This window comes from Macrobrachium rosenbergii, chromosome 43 (assembly GCF_040412425.1).
Source record: "Macrobrachium rosenbergii isolate ZJJX-2024 chromosome 43, ASM4041242v1, whole genome shotgun sequence".
In the NCBI taxonomy this organism is placed as follows: domain Eukaryota; kingdom Metazoa; phylum Arthropoda; class Malacostraca; order Decapoda; family Palaemonidae; genus Macrobrachium; species Macrobrachium rosenbergii.
In genome coordinates, this window is record NC_089783.1 from 54,204,125 (window position 1) to 54,219,124 (window position 15,000).

A 15,000-nucleotide genomic window follows, 5' to 3' on the forward strand; every position below is an offset into this window, starting at 1 on the left:
TGTCTGTCCACAGGATATCCCAGTAAGTCATTCAAGTTTCACGAAAATCGGAGGAAATGAAAAAGCTGAATTTTACAATTTTCTGTGGCAATGAGAAAAAGGTTAAGACAAGAAGATATTTTGGTGAAAAGATCCTCCTACCCTCGAGGCGTCTACCTACCAAGTGTCTTTAGAATCAGAGAAGTATAAAATGTTGACCCGTAAATGACTGACTTTGAATGAAGGTCAAGGTCAAATGCCCAAAACTTTCAATATCTTCGATACATGTCGAGTTCTGAAGACCAGAGACCTCGATCACACTTTCTGAGATATCGAAAAAAGTAAAGTACTTTTTGGTCTTTTCAACTGACCTGGGACTTTGAAAATAATGACAAGCCTCCAAGGTACCTACCTACCTACCACATTTAATCAGAATCAGAGAAAAGGGGTAGACGAAGACAAATAATGGCTTCACCATCCACTACATCTATTCATATGTATGTGTATGTGCGCTTGTTTGTGTCGGTCTGTCTGTGTATATACTGTATATATGAGTATGTGTTTGTGCCAAGCACCGCCTTGCAACTTGACTGTGACTGTTATTCCCTTTCGTTTATAACATCGTTGCTCTACTAAGAGAAGTTTCGTTAAAAAATAAAGATTGATAACATCAGAACAACTAAAAACAGACGGCTTCTTCCCTTTCTTCGAATTTGAGAGCATCAACAATATCCCGGTCTCTGCTTCTTAACTAGATGTGAATCCTCCGGTCCTCGCAATCGGGACTAAATCAAGCCTTTCCTAGCAGCATCCAGCCGACCTCTGTCGCTCTCCGCTTGGAGTGTTCCGGGACCGGAATCTTGCTTGGGTGGGCTGGCGTACCTCGCCTGGGACAACACCATCTGCTTCAAGTGATGCTGCAAGTCGCGGTTTCCTTGTTTGCTGTTCAATATCGGAAGACTTCTCACCACTTTTGTGTTTTTGTTTATATTGGCTGCGCTGAGCTTGAAGTAAACACGATAGATATAGTCATGCTTCCCATTCACCCGTATATTAGATTATGTACACTCGAATAAACACCATGATACCACAAAAAAAAAAGGCAGTAAAGACGGCTCTCATACCTGACATTAAATTTCTTTACGAAATAGAAGGGCCTAAATGAAAATGGAGGTACGTGTAAAGAAATATCTCTATTTTCAAAGGATATCATTTCAGCAGGAAAACAGCGGAGGTTGTAATTCAATCTCTATCCCGAGTCTGTCATGGATGGTAGACAGTGCGCGTAAAAATGAAATAAAAAAAAAAATAAAAAAAAAAAGGCGGGCATCGCGAGAAGATGGGGAAAAAATGGCGGGAAGGAAGCGCGTGTTGGAGAGGAGCGGGAGATAAAGTATTGGGAAAAACAAAATACTTGTTGTTGGAGATATCTAAGAATAATGTAACACTGATGAGGCCATCGCGATTTATAATTACAAGACACAGGAGTAACTCTGTAAATTGCTTACAAATTGATAGGGGGGGGAGGGGAAACCCCCTCCTATCCCCGACCCTCCAAGATCAACCCCCTTGTTGCTCCCTCGCTTCCTTTATGAATGACGTCATTAACATATCTTTCCTTCCAGTAGGACCGTGAATTCACTTCCACGCAAGAAGGTTCCCTTTCCCTTGCTCAGCTCATTATGAAATCCTCAGCACAATAAGGGAAACAGACATTTAAAACACATCTCGTAACGATAGAAAGAGAAAGGAATGGCGAGGGACAGAGAGAAAGACAGAAATTTGTGATCCACTTTGCCACTTTGAGAGAGAGAGAGAGAGACTAAACTTTCACATACAGCTTCTTCAGGAAGAGAGAAAAAGAGAGAGAGAGATTTTGTACTTACTCATAAGGAAGAGTGAGGGGGCTAATGAGGAAAATATACAAGACCTCATGCAAAGGAAGAGAGAGAGAGAGAGAGACTAAACTTTCACATACAGCTTCTTCAGGAAGAGGGGAAAAAGAGAGAGAGATTTTGTACTTACAAGGAAGAGTGAGTGAGTTACTGAAGAAAATATACAAGACCTCATGCAAAGGGAGAGAGAGAGAGAGAGAGAGAGAGAGAGAGAACTGCGTTCCGTCGATTTAAGAACCAGAGAGAGAGGGGGATAATTGTGATCCATCCTATTACACGAGAAGAAGAAGAAGAAGAATAAGAAAGAGAGAGATAAGGTCAGGGCAGCTTTAAGTGGAAAGGTCAGGTTTAGTTGTCTTGAAGTTATAAGGCCGTAGGATTCTGAGGTTTGTTTGATGAGCCCTGAAATCGAGTCTTTGTTCTTCTCCATCCTTTATTTGTTCTTTACTCTTTCCTGTTTGTAACTACCCTAATGGGGTCCAAACGGAAAGCTACTCTATTTGAGTGAAAATTTTCAAAGAAAAATTTCCTCACTGTTTGAGTAAATCATCTTTTACGGTTGACTGCTTACCCTGCGGAAGAAAGGGAAGCATTACCGAGGATTGTCTCGTTATTAAAACACATCCTTCTATCGGAGGAGAAGTGGGTGTTGGGGAGGGAGAGAACACTTTTTAATTTCAGGAAACTCTTTGTTTCAAAGTGATGTACACTTCCTAGTTTATGTCCTCGGGAGGACAAAAACCAAGTGATTTATGTTCAATTCCCGCACTTTCATTTTCTTGATGAGATCTGCATTTGAAAGGTTGTTATGGCATCATTCAAGGAGAGAAGTTCGTTGTGCATTAGTTTTTCCGTGAACGAGCCCGATTTGAGTAGCCAATCTACTCAAATTATTAGAATTATTAAAAGAGAAATACTACTTTCTATCAAACATGTATTGAGGAGGATCTACTCATGTTGCTGTTATTCAAAACATTCAAACACTGGAATGGTACAAACTATAAATCTGAAAAGTAAGTTCTGCGAAGATAGCGCCAATACACACACACACAACTTTAAAAAATACTAGGATAATAAAATCTAGATAAATCTTAACAGAGAATAATCAACAGACAGGTAAATTCTCATGCGTAATCGACTGTTATAGCCAGACAAACTTAGGTAATGGCGGCTGGAATACCGAGGGTTAATCCAGTGATTGCCTTCATTACCGCCTAGTCCGTTGCTCTCATCAAAATAAGACCCCGTTTAACGGACCCGTTGACTCCGCCAATACCCCTCGGTACCCGGTAATAGATGGGCCCCCCCCCCAGCGTTAGGTGTAAGTAATCCCGCTTCTTCCACTCGATTTATGCCTAAATAAACGTCACACGTTGAAATTAATGCCTTGGTTTTATGGCATCCACAGACTCGCTAACATGCTTCATATAGCAACTAGTTGAACCTCAGCACCTCTTCCGTAGCAATAAAACTTAGCGATTGAACGTCAGTGTTCCCTATGTAGCGAGAGAACGTTAGCTTGACTTGAACATCAGCTGAGCATAGCAACTGAACATCACCATCTCTTGCATGACAAATGATCGTTAATATCCCGTGAGTATCAACTGAATGTTTACATCCCGTATTTAACAAAAAGAACGTGAATATCACTTCCATAACAATTTATAAAAAAAAAAAATTAGTGTCACAGGAGCTGCACTGAACCATCCCTTGAATAGCAACTGAACGACAGCATTCCTTTGAATCAACTGGACGCCAACGCATCTTGCCTTACGCGTATGATGAGACACCCATTTCATAGTAACTGCGTGTCAGCATCTCTCGAATGCTATCGTAACCTCATTCATTATATGGCGACAAGACGCGCTTAGCATTCTTCCACATTCACGCGACGCAAGAATTTTTGAACATTTCTTACGTTTGTCTTCTGGATACTTGACTGATTCGTGCTTAATTCCAGTATTACTTTTGCTTCTCACTTGATCAGTTTTCAGAGATATATATATATATATATATATATATATATATATATATATATATATATATATATATATATATATATATATATATATTATATACATACATACTATAAGGAAACCTAGGACCTTCGCAAAGCAAGCAAGGTCAACATGAACTAGCATTCCCCTACTCTAAAGCTCTTGCCCAGAGCGATTAAGTCCTTTGGGTATCGCTCTTTGATTCATTTCCCAGCCTCCTTTTTCTGGACTGGGAGCAAGGAGGGACTAAAGGAATGTCACAGTTTTTAAACGTCTCACAGAGAGCAATTAAATGCTGAAACCCGAATAACTGACTATATAATTTATTACAAAACGGTGTCAGAACTCTATTGGACATTTATGTCGTCAAAAATACCGTCTATTTAAAACTTGAGGGTTGTTTGTCTTCGCGCTCGAAATTTCATGCATGATTCACGCAGTCAAAATATGGTCTTTGTGTACATAAACGGTTTAAAAGGTCAAAAGCCTATATTATTGAAAAGGCAATGTTTCAAAGGGTTGTTGGATTTACTTCTTTTTGAATATCGGCCAGCACAACACGACAGTCTTTGCACCAATCACCAAAAACAAGAAAAAAAAACCACGAATAATACATTGCCAGTGTTGATTTCCATAATGTGGAATTTTCTGTTTTCTTCTGTAATTCCTAAATCATCTAGCCTGCCTCAGTCAGGAAAAGATGTACATTGATAGTGACTGACCTGATATAGATAGCCAAGCCATTCTCGATCACTTCACTCAAGAGAATACTAAAAAAAAAAAAAAAAAAAGTGGCAACATGAACAACAAGAAAAACCTGGATTTCATAAATCATATTCGTGAAGAGAAATGTTTGTAAGAAGCACTTCCATCTTCTATTGGACTAAAGGATAGATTTTCTTTGAAAATTTTGTTTTATTACTAATTTAAGTTGAAATTGACGTGCTACATCAATTCGCTCCAGCAAGAAGTCACCACTTATTTACTCGTACGTGTGTGAAAAGATCGAGCTTGTAAGCGGTTGACCGAATGGAAAGTAACATGCCTCGATAAGAGAATGTTGTATCATTCTGTTGTCCAAGAAGAAGAAAGAATGGCCTTCCCAACACCCTTCAGTTTTACAGAAACACACTAGCAAATAAACAAAACACACATACATATATATGGACAGATAAAATAAAAAAAAAAATCCCCAGCATTACACATCGAGGGTCACGTGACGGTCAAGATAAAAATCGAGCAACAAAAGTAAATTGAGAGGGACGTGATGAGCGCAGTCACTCTCTTTATCAAGAGAGAAAACAAAGGAAGTGCGTGTGGGGAGGAGAGAAGAACTTCCCTTCTCCCTTTTTGTTGATCCTTGTTTTTTACTCGCCGAGTTTGTTTGGGGGGGGGGGAGGAAGACGAGATGATGAGAGAGCGAATGAGGGAATGAGTTGAGCCAGCAATAATTCTGTAGCGAAAGGGTACAACGAGCGATAAAAAGGCCTATTAAAAATGCAGCTATAGTTTTGCGCTTGCGGACGAGAAAGACAGAGACACGGGATGAAAGGGGAACACAAAAGAGGAACTGAAACAGTGAGATGGGATGAACAAATCTGAAACAAAATCCAGGGTCTCCGGATGGCAGGGCGGACAAAAGACCGTGGAAAAAGATAAAGGATTTTCTCTTCGCAGTTTTTGGTCTTTTGAAGGAGGCGTAAGTAATGGAACTTTTTATATATTTTTTTATCTTTGGCATTTGTTTTAGTCAGAAAAACAGTCTGATTATAAGTGGATATCATTGCATACATAGAGGTACTGACACTCGAAGGGGACGTTTCTTACCTTTTTTCTAAGTCTATCTCTTCTTTAGTTCTCATTGTTCCTCGGCCGGATTTGTCATTGGACGAGTTGACTCCTCAGTACCTGCAAAATTAAATTAAAACCGCTTTTAGCTACAGTATATTACACTTCATAACAGGCTTACTAATCCTAAAGAGATATACAGCACTCAATCATCCCTTTTATGAAAATAAAACTAGAAATCTCTGTATTTCTTGCACCATTTTTCAAGGTGTCAAAGACTCGATAATTGAGGATGAGCATTATTCGTCCCGAAGAGGAAGTATGAATGTTTCGGAAAAGAAAAAAACGAAATAGATGAAAAGGTATAAGAGAAATTGACAGCTTCCTTTAATTTCTTGGATTTGAGTAGCGTGTTTTCTTGAGGAATCCCTTGGGAAAGATTCCTATGACCTCTTTCTCCTCCTAGGGCCTCATTTGCCCTTGGAAGAGTAAGGGCGTGTGCTGATAGGTTTGTCTTTGCTTTTTCAAAGAGAGAGAGAGAGGTGGGGGGGTTGGGAATTTTAAGATAAATGGTTTTTAGCTTCTTTGTTTGCTTATATATAGTTTACGTAAGCATCTTATGCGTACGTTTGTTTACATTTGTACGTTTGACTACAAACAGTTTGTTTGCATATACATAATTCACGCTGACGTGCCTATGCGTGACTGCACTGGTATGATTATAGACGAACATACTTAGAGAGAGACAGAGTGCCTTAGCTTCCAGTTCAATCGGTTATGTATCCGAATACGTACGAGTAGTTCACTCCATCATATATATATACCTAAATATATCTATTTATATCCATATATAAGGATATTAAAGCATCCTTAGATCGACAAGCAGAGAGGAAGGGAGAGAAGCGGGAGAAAGGGAGAGTCGACGGTTCCAACTATATACAGGTAAATGTTTGACACTCAAACTCTGAACTATTGTGCGCGAAGTTGTAACAGATTTTAAATGTTTATCTACACATGACGTCACCCTGAAAAAAATGTTTTCGAGGGTGGCAAATTGATTCACTGACTCTATAAAAGTGCATTATCCATTTACTGCCTTCCAATTTTCTTTTTGTCGTTATACCTCTGCTCAACGTCAGCCTAATGAGCTTGCACAGTTAGACCTCAAGCAATTAAATGTGCTCTGTTAGACTCCAAACTGTTGAATGTACTCTGTTAGCCTTCAATCAACAGAGCGAGCTCTTCTAGTCCTGGAACAATTGAATGTGTTTGTTAGGCTTTTAAATACTGAATTATGATCTGTTACGAGGTCCAGAGAGTTTACTGGCGCTTGCTCTGTAAAGTGTGGACCCCAATCTTGAACATGTTCCGTTCTGCTTCAAACTGTTAATCTTGCTTTACAAGTCCCCGTTGGTGTACGTCCTACGTTAACTGAACGTGCTTCGTTGCTCCTCTAGCGAATCTACCTGATAACCATGGTCTATTAGGGTTCGAACTAATATGCTCTGGTCATTTGTGTTAGGTTTCAAGTTAATGCACGTTCTTTCTAATGCTTTGATACATTGAAATGAGCTGTGTTGTACTTCAAGTTCTTGAATATACCCTCTGCCACACTCCATTTTGATCTGAGAGGCGTATTTCACTCTCCCTCAAACCCTCGTCGTAAAGCCTTTATCTCTAGCACCTTGCTTGGGACATCCAACGTCCCTTCAGTGTGAGAAAGTTTGGTCAGCGCGGTCGCACCCAAGTAACTGATAAATGAGGGCAGGCGTGTGTGTTCGAGTGTTAGTTTGTCCGCGCTTACATGTGGGGCCACACCTCCACACAATGATTTACATCCTGCAGTCTAGAATATCTGATGATGACAGCCCCTTTCACTCAGAGACCCTTAATAGATACTCCAAGGTCGTTGAGCCCAGTGCCTCTTTTCATGAGCCACCTTTTAGGTATGGAGACAAAAAAGCGATTTATATGGAAATTCAGTAAGAAAGAAGTAATTTGGGCGATAACCAGTATTCGATATTTTTGCCATTTTACCTTTTTTTACAACGTATTCATAGAGGTATAAGAAAAAACTAAGTATCAAAAAAAATCAGTGACCTTTTGATTGCTAAATATCGTTGCGTTGCTTGTTACAAAGGATTGCATCTCAACGCATATTAACATCTTTCCTTCAGACCCTAAGGTCTCTGAATACCTTCTCAGACGCAGAGCCAAGTAGAGTTTTACTTGGTAAGTCATACCCCATGGTCTGCGCTTACTCCCTCAGGCGTACAGTCGCCGCTGCCTGTAGCCATTTAAGCCGGAAGATAAAGTAAGAAAGTGGAACATTAAGCTCCAAGGGCGCCATTTAATTGGATATTTCTAAGAGGGATTTGAGGAAGGACAGGGGGATAATGGAGGTACGGTAATTCGTGACTGTGTTATTATGCAAGATGAATTAGAGTTATTAATTCATCTTCTTATGCTCCTGTGCCTCGTCTTCTTATTTTGTCCTCTTTCATCTTCTGTGTCTTTCCTTCTCCTTCTTCTCTTCCTTTTCTTCTTTTTTTCGCAATTTTTCTTCTTCGTTTCATTTTTTTCCCAAGCCCTTGGCCCCATCAAACATCCATCATGCCCTTTTGCTTTTAACAAGACTTACCTATTCCCTCTCTTAATGATTTCTCCAGCTATGATTCTTATGCTGTGTTTTTCTAATCTGTATCGTTTATTTACCTCTTTCTTAACTATTTCTGATGTATAAATCCATCACTCAATGTTTTCTTTTGTTTATATGTCTTATAAATATCACCGTCACATTTGTTTTCATTTTCCTTTCCTCTTTCTTAACTTTTTCTGATGTATAAATCCATCATTCAATGTTTTCTTTTGTTTATATGTCTTATAAATATCCCTGTCACATTTGTTTTTACTTTCCTTTCTTTTGTCCTTTCCCTGTGATTTTCTTTACCATGTACGTCACCGTTCCCTTTCTAATTTAATATTCATGTTACAACGCTCCTTCTTCTTTTTAAGAGTCTTTTAATGCAGAGGAATTTCGGAATCCATTTTTTACTGCGCTCATAAATTTTTATGTTCTTTTCTAAATCAAGACCTTATCTTTAGGGAAAATATTCCTCTCCTTATCCTGGTGATTCATCGTTGTAGGTATTATTATTATTATTATTATTATTATTATTATTATTATTATTATTATTATTATTATTATTATTATTATTATTGGTAAGAGATTCACAATGTCGTGAAAAACAATCTGTGTAATAAAAATCCACAATTATATAGTAAACATATTACTATGTAAAATAAACATACTAATATATTTACTATATAATTGTGGATTTTTATTACACACATTATTATTATTATTATTATTATTATTATTATTATTATTATTATTATTATTATTATTATTATTATTATTATAATAACTGCAAGTATGACGTATTCACTTTGATATTCCTATATTCTTCTTCCATTATATTACTTGTCCTCCCGTTTACGTGTTACCACAGTAGTTACCGCTTATTTTCTGTATTCGTTATCATTATCAACTTAATCTCTGTCGTTGTTTTCTTCTTACTCACTTTTTCTGGCCTGTAATCCCGACCGCCATCATTTTTCTCACTTACGGTTAATTCTGTTATCTCGCCCACGCATTTTCATTCCTTCTTCTCTCCCAGAGTTCATGTTCTTGTCATGTTCCACTTTCCCAATGTTGAACAGCATCCTGCTCATTTGATCCCTCTCTCTCTCTCTCTCTCTCTCTCTCTCTCTCTCTCTCTCTCTCTCTCTCTCTCTCTTAGTTGCATGTCTAACACCATTCATGTTTCACACTTCCATTTTAGCCTATTCCTTTTCATTTACTCCTCTTTGTTTATCCTTTGTGTCTCCCTCTGGGGAATGTTTTCTGTTCTCTTTCTTATTTTTTTTTCTCTCTCTCTCTCTCATCAATTTCTCATCCCTCTTTCTCTTCCAGTCCCTCCATCCCTCCCTCCGTGCGAAAAGAGAGAAGGCCTGGAGCAGGTGTCGGTTTTTACGACCTGAAAGGTGTAGCGGTGTGCCAGGTAACATCCGCTGGCACCCCTTTTACGACTAAGGAGAATACGGCGGTGGTGGTGGAGGGAAGGGGGCGGGAAATAGGGGGGGGCCAATAGCCCCTCAATTTCGGTGGAGGTGGCCTCGTGCCTCGGCCAGCCATGCCGTGCCGGCGGTGGGTAAGTTCAGTCTTAGACCTAATTATTCAGAATCAAACGTATTGGTTTTCGCAGTTCACTGCATTTCTCGCTTATTGCGACCTGATACTGCGTCATCTCCCATTCATTCTGCTTCGCGTCGCTGGCAGTTTTTTATTTTATGTCTGTTTTATCGTTTTCTTTGAGATTTAGTCTGCTTTCTGTTCCGCTGATCTATACGGTCCAGATAGCGCACTACACAAAGAGGAAAGCGAGAGAAAGAAAATCTACACACACACCACACACACACACACACACACACACACACACACACACTATATACTCGTGTATGTGTAAATATATATATATATATATATATATATATATATATATATATATATATATATATATATATTATGTATATATAATATACACATACCATATACACATATATATATATATATACAGTATATATATATACATATATATATATATATATATATATATATACATATATAAATACATATATATATATATATATATATATATATATATATATATATATATATATATATATATATATATATATATATATATATATATATATATATATATATATATGTATTATTATATGTATATATAATGTATTTATATGTGTGTTTGTGTATGTATATAAAACCAGCGTCTACAAGAAAATATACAGCACGTCAGAGAACGCAAATAAAAACAAAAAACCTGCCTCCTCTTCATCCCTACCCGCCTAATTTATCCAGGACAGATTATCTCCTCTTGCTATTAATTCGGTAAGCCGTTATCACGAATGATTCAGTCGCACGCCACGCTCAAACAGCCAGCCAGTCTTTCTTAAAGAAAGCTCAAAGAAAGACAATGAAAAACTGTGGAGCAAAGACGGAGAAGTTTTCACAGACGCGTGATGAATGTGACTGAAAAATGTTTTTCAGGTTTTCTTTATATATAAAAATTTTATTGTGACCAACTACTGGAAACCAGTAACTTTGACTATCCAGCCATCAAGAGAGATATAAATTGATGTACTCTGCTGTGTACATATAACTGTCGAATATTATATCCGTTGAATGGTGATGCAAATGTGGTATCTGCTATTTTGAGACGACACTTCTCCCATTTCCCGTATCTCTTTAAAGGTAAAACTTTACAGGAAGGGACGAAAGTCGTTTTTATGATGTTCCACTCACCAATTAATGCCGTCAAATGTTTCAGCCATCGACTCATAGCTATCATCAGGACCACACTAGTTCCGCAACAGAACCACACTCCAAAGTTTAGGTCAGTAGGGGAAACACTTTTCAGACTAAAAACAAGAATCTGAATAAATGTGAAAATTAACCTAGACATTTCGCAGATAAGGGTGATTCCCCATAAAACTTCAAGTGCCAGGGAAAGACGGTAAGGGCCTTTCGCCTTACTTTCCGTCGATTTTAGACTTTTTATCTCGCACGTCGGTTGAACTCCAGATTTCTTTTCTAGCCACCGTAAATAATCCAAGATTCTAATTGGACCACTCTTGACCACACTTATACACGCATGCATGCATATGTGTATACATACATGTATGTATGTATATATATACGTATATATACACATATGTATGCATGCGTGTGTGTGGTCAAGAATGGTCCAACTAGAATCTTGCATTATTTACAGTCGCTGGAAAAGAAATCTGGACACAAACCGACGCTCGAGATAAAAACTCTAAAATCGACGGAAAGTAAGGCGAAAGACCCTGACTGTCTTTCCCAGGCACCCGTAATGTAATTCAGTAGCATAAAAATTAAGCATTCAACAGAGCAAAGGGTAATGCGATCGTAGGTGTACTGAATAAGTTAGCGAACTGTTCCATATGCGGAGGAACGAATGAGGTAACTGGAGTCCATTCAAAGCGTATAACTCCACAAAGAGAGAGAGAGAGAGAGGACCCGGAGCTGCGTCCTGATCGGGTATTTCTTGAATCATGTCCCGTTATCCACAAAAATTCGTCAGAAACATCTTGTTTTGAAACATCTTTTTTGAAAGATAAACAGCCAGACACGTTTATATAACCTACGTCTAACTTCATACATGAAGATATATACTCATAAAATGGCGCCACAAGGAAGCGAATGATGGTTAAGGAAATAAATGTGAAAGCTTGGCTAAACCATGGGTGAATTATTATCCAATTTCATAATATAACTGGCGTTGAATATGCACTGAAAAAATAAGAAGACTGACTTAGACTCTTGAATTTAAAGAATAAAGTTCGTTTTTTAAAAGCTTTTATCATACAATAAAGTTCAAAAATCGGGCTGCAAGCCAGTTTCTCAGAAACAGGAGATATGCGAGTTACCAAAATCAACAGTTCCATTCTGACTCCAGTAGATCGTTGTTTCTTTTCACTTTCCAAGACGATATAGTTCCATAAAGAAGCAACATGAATGAAGAGAGAGAGAGAGAGAGAGAGAGAGAGAGAGAGAGAGAGAGAGAGAGAGAGAGAGAGAGCGAGAGAGAGAGAATTCGGATTGACTTTAAAGATCAATCTTGAGGTGGTTTATGGGTTTCTTAATGTGCATGCCTGAACATAAAGTAAAAACAAATGACTATTGCAGTTGCGTCATTTTCCTTGCAATGGAATTCAGCCTCGAAAAGATTCAGGTCGAAACCAGTTCGTTCATCGTGGACGGAAAAGTTTGTCGTTGCTGACATGTTTTTGTTTTTAAATCCATGACTCATAAATACATTCTACAATGGTGGAAGTCTTTTTGAACATACGTTAATATTTCTTTTGCGTGACACCCTATGAGAGGTTTGTCATGCTCTTGGAGTTATTCAAATTAATCTAAATTATAAATTGTTCATACTAAACGTCTTACGCTGTTGAACATGCAACTTCGTGCTTAAACTGGAAAATATGTTTTTCCTCCCAGCAGTCCGAGTTGCTCTTAACTGCAATAATATTTAAAAAAATAAAACAGTGTACCCAGTCACATGAATTTCAGATATCCACTTTCTAATTCTAATGTTGGAAAGATCGTTCCACGATTGCGTAAACATAAGGACACTCCAGAGACGCTGTTAGCATCTGGCACTGAAAGGACACTGTTTATAAAAAAAACTCGTTACTGGAGATACATCCCCAAGTGACGTCCTTCGTGTCATACTGGGGGGAGCAACCTGCTGTGGTCATGCAGAAATTCAAGTTTTCGGGAGTCCTTTATCCTCCAAGGATATCCCAAAGTTCTTTCCTGTAAAGTTGCCCCTCTAAACGTAGGTCTTCTGGATGCTGTCCTGGAGAGGTGATCTTTGTCGTATTTATAATGATATTGATACTTATTTTAGAAAGACAGATAAACCATAACAAGACAGTTACGTTTGCCCCGTAACAGTTTGTACTGAAGTCAGATGCTCTGACATGATAATCGTTCTTATCCATTTTCTGTCGAAGGTCAACGTCCTCAAATCTGTTCTAAGAAGTTGGGTAATCTTAGCAGGAAACCGCTTTAGGAAGGCAGCTATTTTCTTGGAGAGATGATTTCTGCGAATCATGTTTCTTTGGGAAAGCAAGTTTTTGATAGCTTTTGTGGAGTGTTACTCGGAGAGCCGATTATTCCTGTTCTTCAAGGTTTTTTGAAAGCATTCATCTTTGAAAGATAATATGTTGGGAGGCGTCTTACTTAGGAAAGATGGTTACCACATCTGTTTATTGAGATTATTTAGTGTGTCTGAATGCACCTGATGTTTATAGGCCAGGGCTTTCGCCATGAGCGTTGCGTGTGGGATTGTTTATTCATTGTTCAATAGTTTTATTACGTTCCATCCTACACACCCACGAAACAGTGACTAAATTATTTGAACCTTGGCCTCATTTCCACTGCTGATTACAGACTGAGAATGTTGAAACATTAACTTTAATGAATAGCTTCAAACTTAATGCAAATTAAACTGATGAAAACAAGGAAAATATAGTTTCAAGTTTTCATATAGCTATCCAGTTCCCCCGCACGACATCACAAAATTCAGTTCCGATTTTGTCATTACATTAATTCAGTAATGATAAACTTACTTTGCCGTACAGTTTTTCACTTAAAGCTTCAGGCGCTTTTTAGTGAATTACGCCCAACACTAAACAGCTCGACAACTCTGTTCTTCTCGATACGGCCATTTTTGTATCCTTACGGTCTAACGCAAAGCAACTTACATAAAATGCTCCTTTGATGTTCAACGCTGTTTGGAAGCTACACTTTGTAATTTTAATGGTAACTGAACGTTTCTATTAACAAAGATCGAGTTAAACCATTCTCAGCTTTGCCTAATTTAATATTTTTGCCATAGTAGGTGGTAGTCGAAGTGGCTACTTGTTACAAAATTAACTGCACGGTTATGCTTAACATATTTTCTGGGTTTCTCGGGACCCTACGGATGGATTAATTTAGGTCATCTGGCGTAACACTTCCAGCATAACTTAAGCAGGAGAAGTGGAAGCTTAATCCCTTTTGTCATGAGGCATGAAGCATCCACGACAGGCCGATTTATTGTTAATCAGTCCATGGGGTATCTTTTCTGAACTGTGTCACCTATGATTGATTGATTAATTGTGGGTTATCTGGCGTCACAAGTGTCACCTATGAACATCATCCATTTCACATTCCATTCTAGCCCACCTTATCCGAAAAATTTGTGTCTGAATCTACTATCCTTTCTCTGACTTTTCACATCACACCATCCACAGAGACATAAAACACTCTTGTCTCAGGCCCATTTTCACACCAAATCATCATTTCCCCTGCTTACATACTCTAAAATTGCACCACTTACAATGGCTTCATCCTTCCCTGTAGTGTGTGTGAAGTTCTAGTGTACCCTTAACTATGTATCCCCCCACCCCCACCATCAACATTGAGTGAACAGCGCATTTCATCCCCTTTCCACTTCTCCATCAGTGAGTGGACGTGATATATATATATATATATATATATATATATATATATATATATATATATATATATATATATATATATATATATATATATATATATACATACATACATACATATATATTGTATGTATGCATTTATATTTATAAATATAAATGCCCTTATGTGCATCAATTAACTATATAGTTGCGGAGAACACTAAAAATAATAAACAAGC

At 38.1% G+C, this 15,000-nt stretch overlaps 1 protein-coding gene across 19 annotated transcripts in view; it reads right to left on the minus strand.

Annotated features, from left to right (window-relative positions):
- The window catches only part of LOC136828927 (uncharacterized), a 321,892-nt gene that overhangs the window by 239,758 nt on the left and 67,134 nt on the right, over positions 1-15,000 (minus strand). For all 19 annotated transcript variants that reach the window (XM_067087283.1, XM_067087285.1, XM_067087282.1 and 16 more), the window contains exon 2: positions 5,699-5,779. In XM_067087283.1, the coding sequence (XP_066943384.1) occupies positions 5,699-5,733 (35 nt within the window). In that variant the 5' untranslated portion in view covers positions 5,734-5,779. The remainder of the gene's footprint in view (positions 1-5,698; positions 5,780-15,000) is intronic.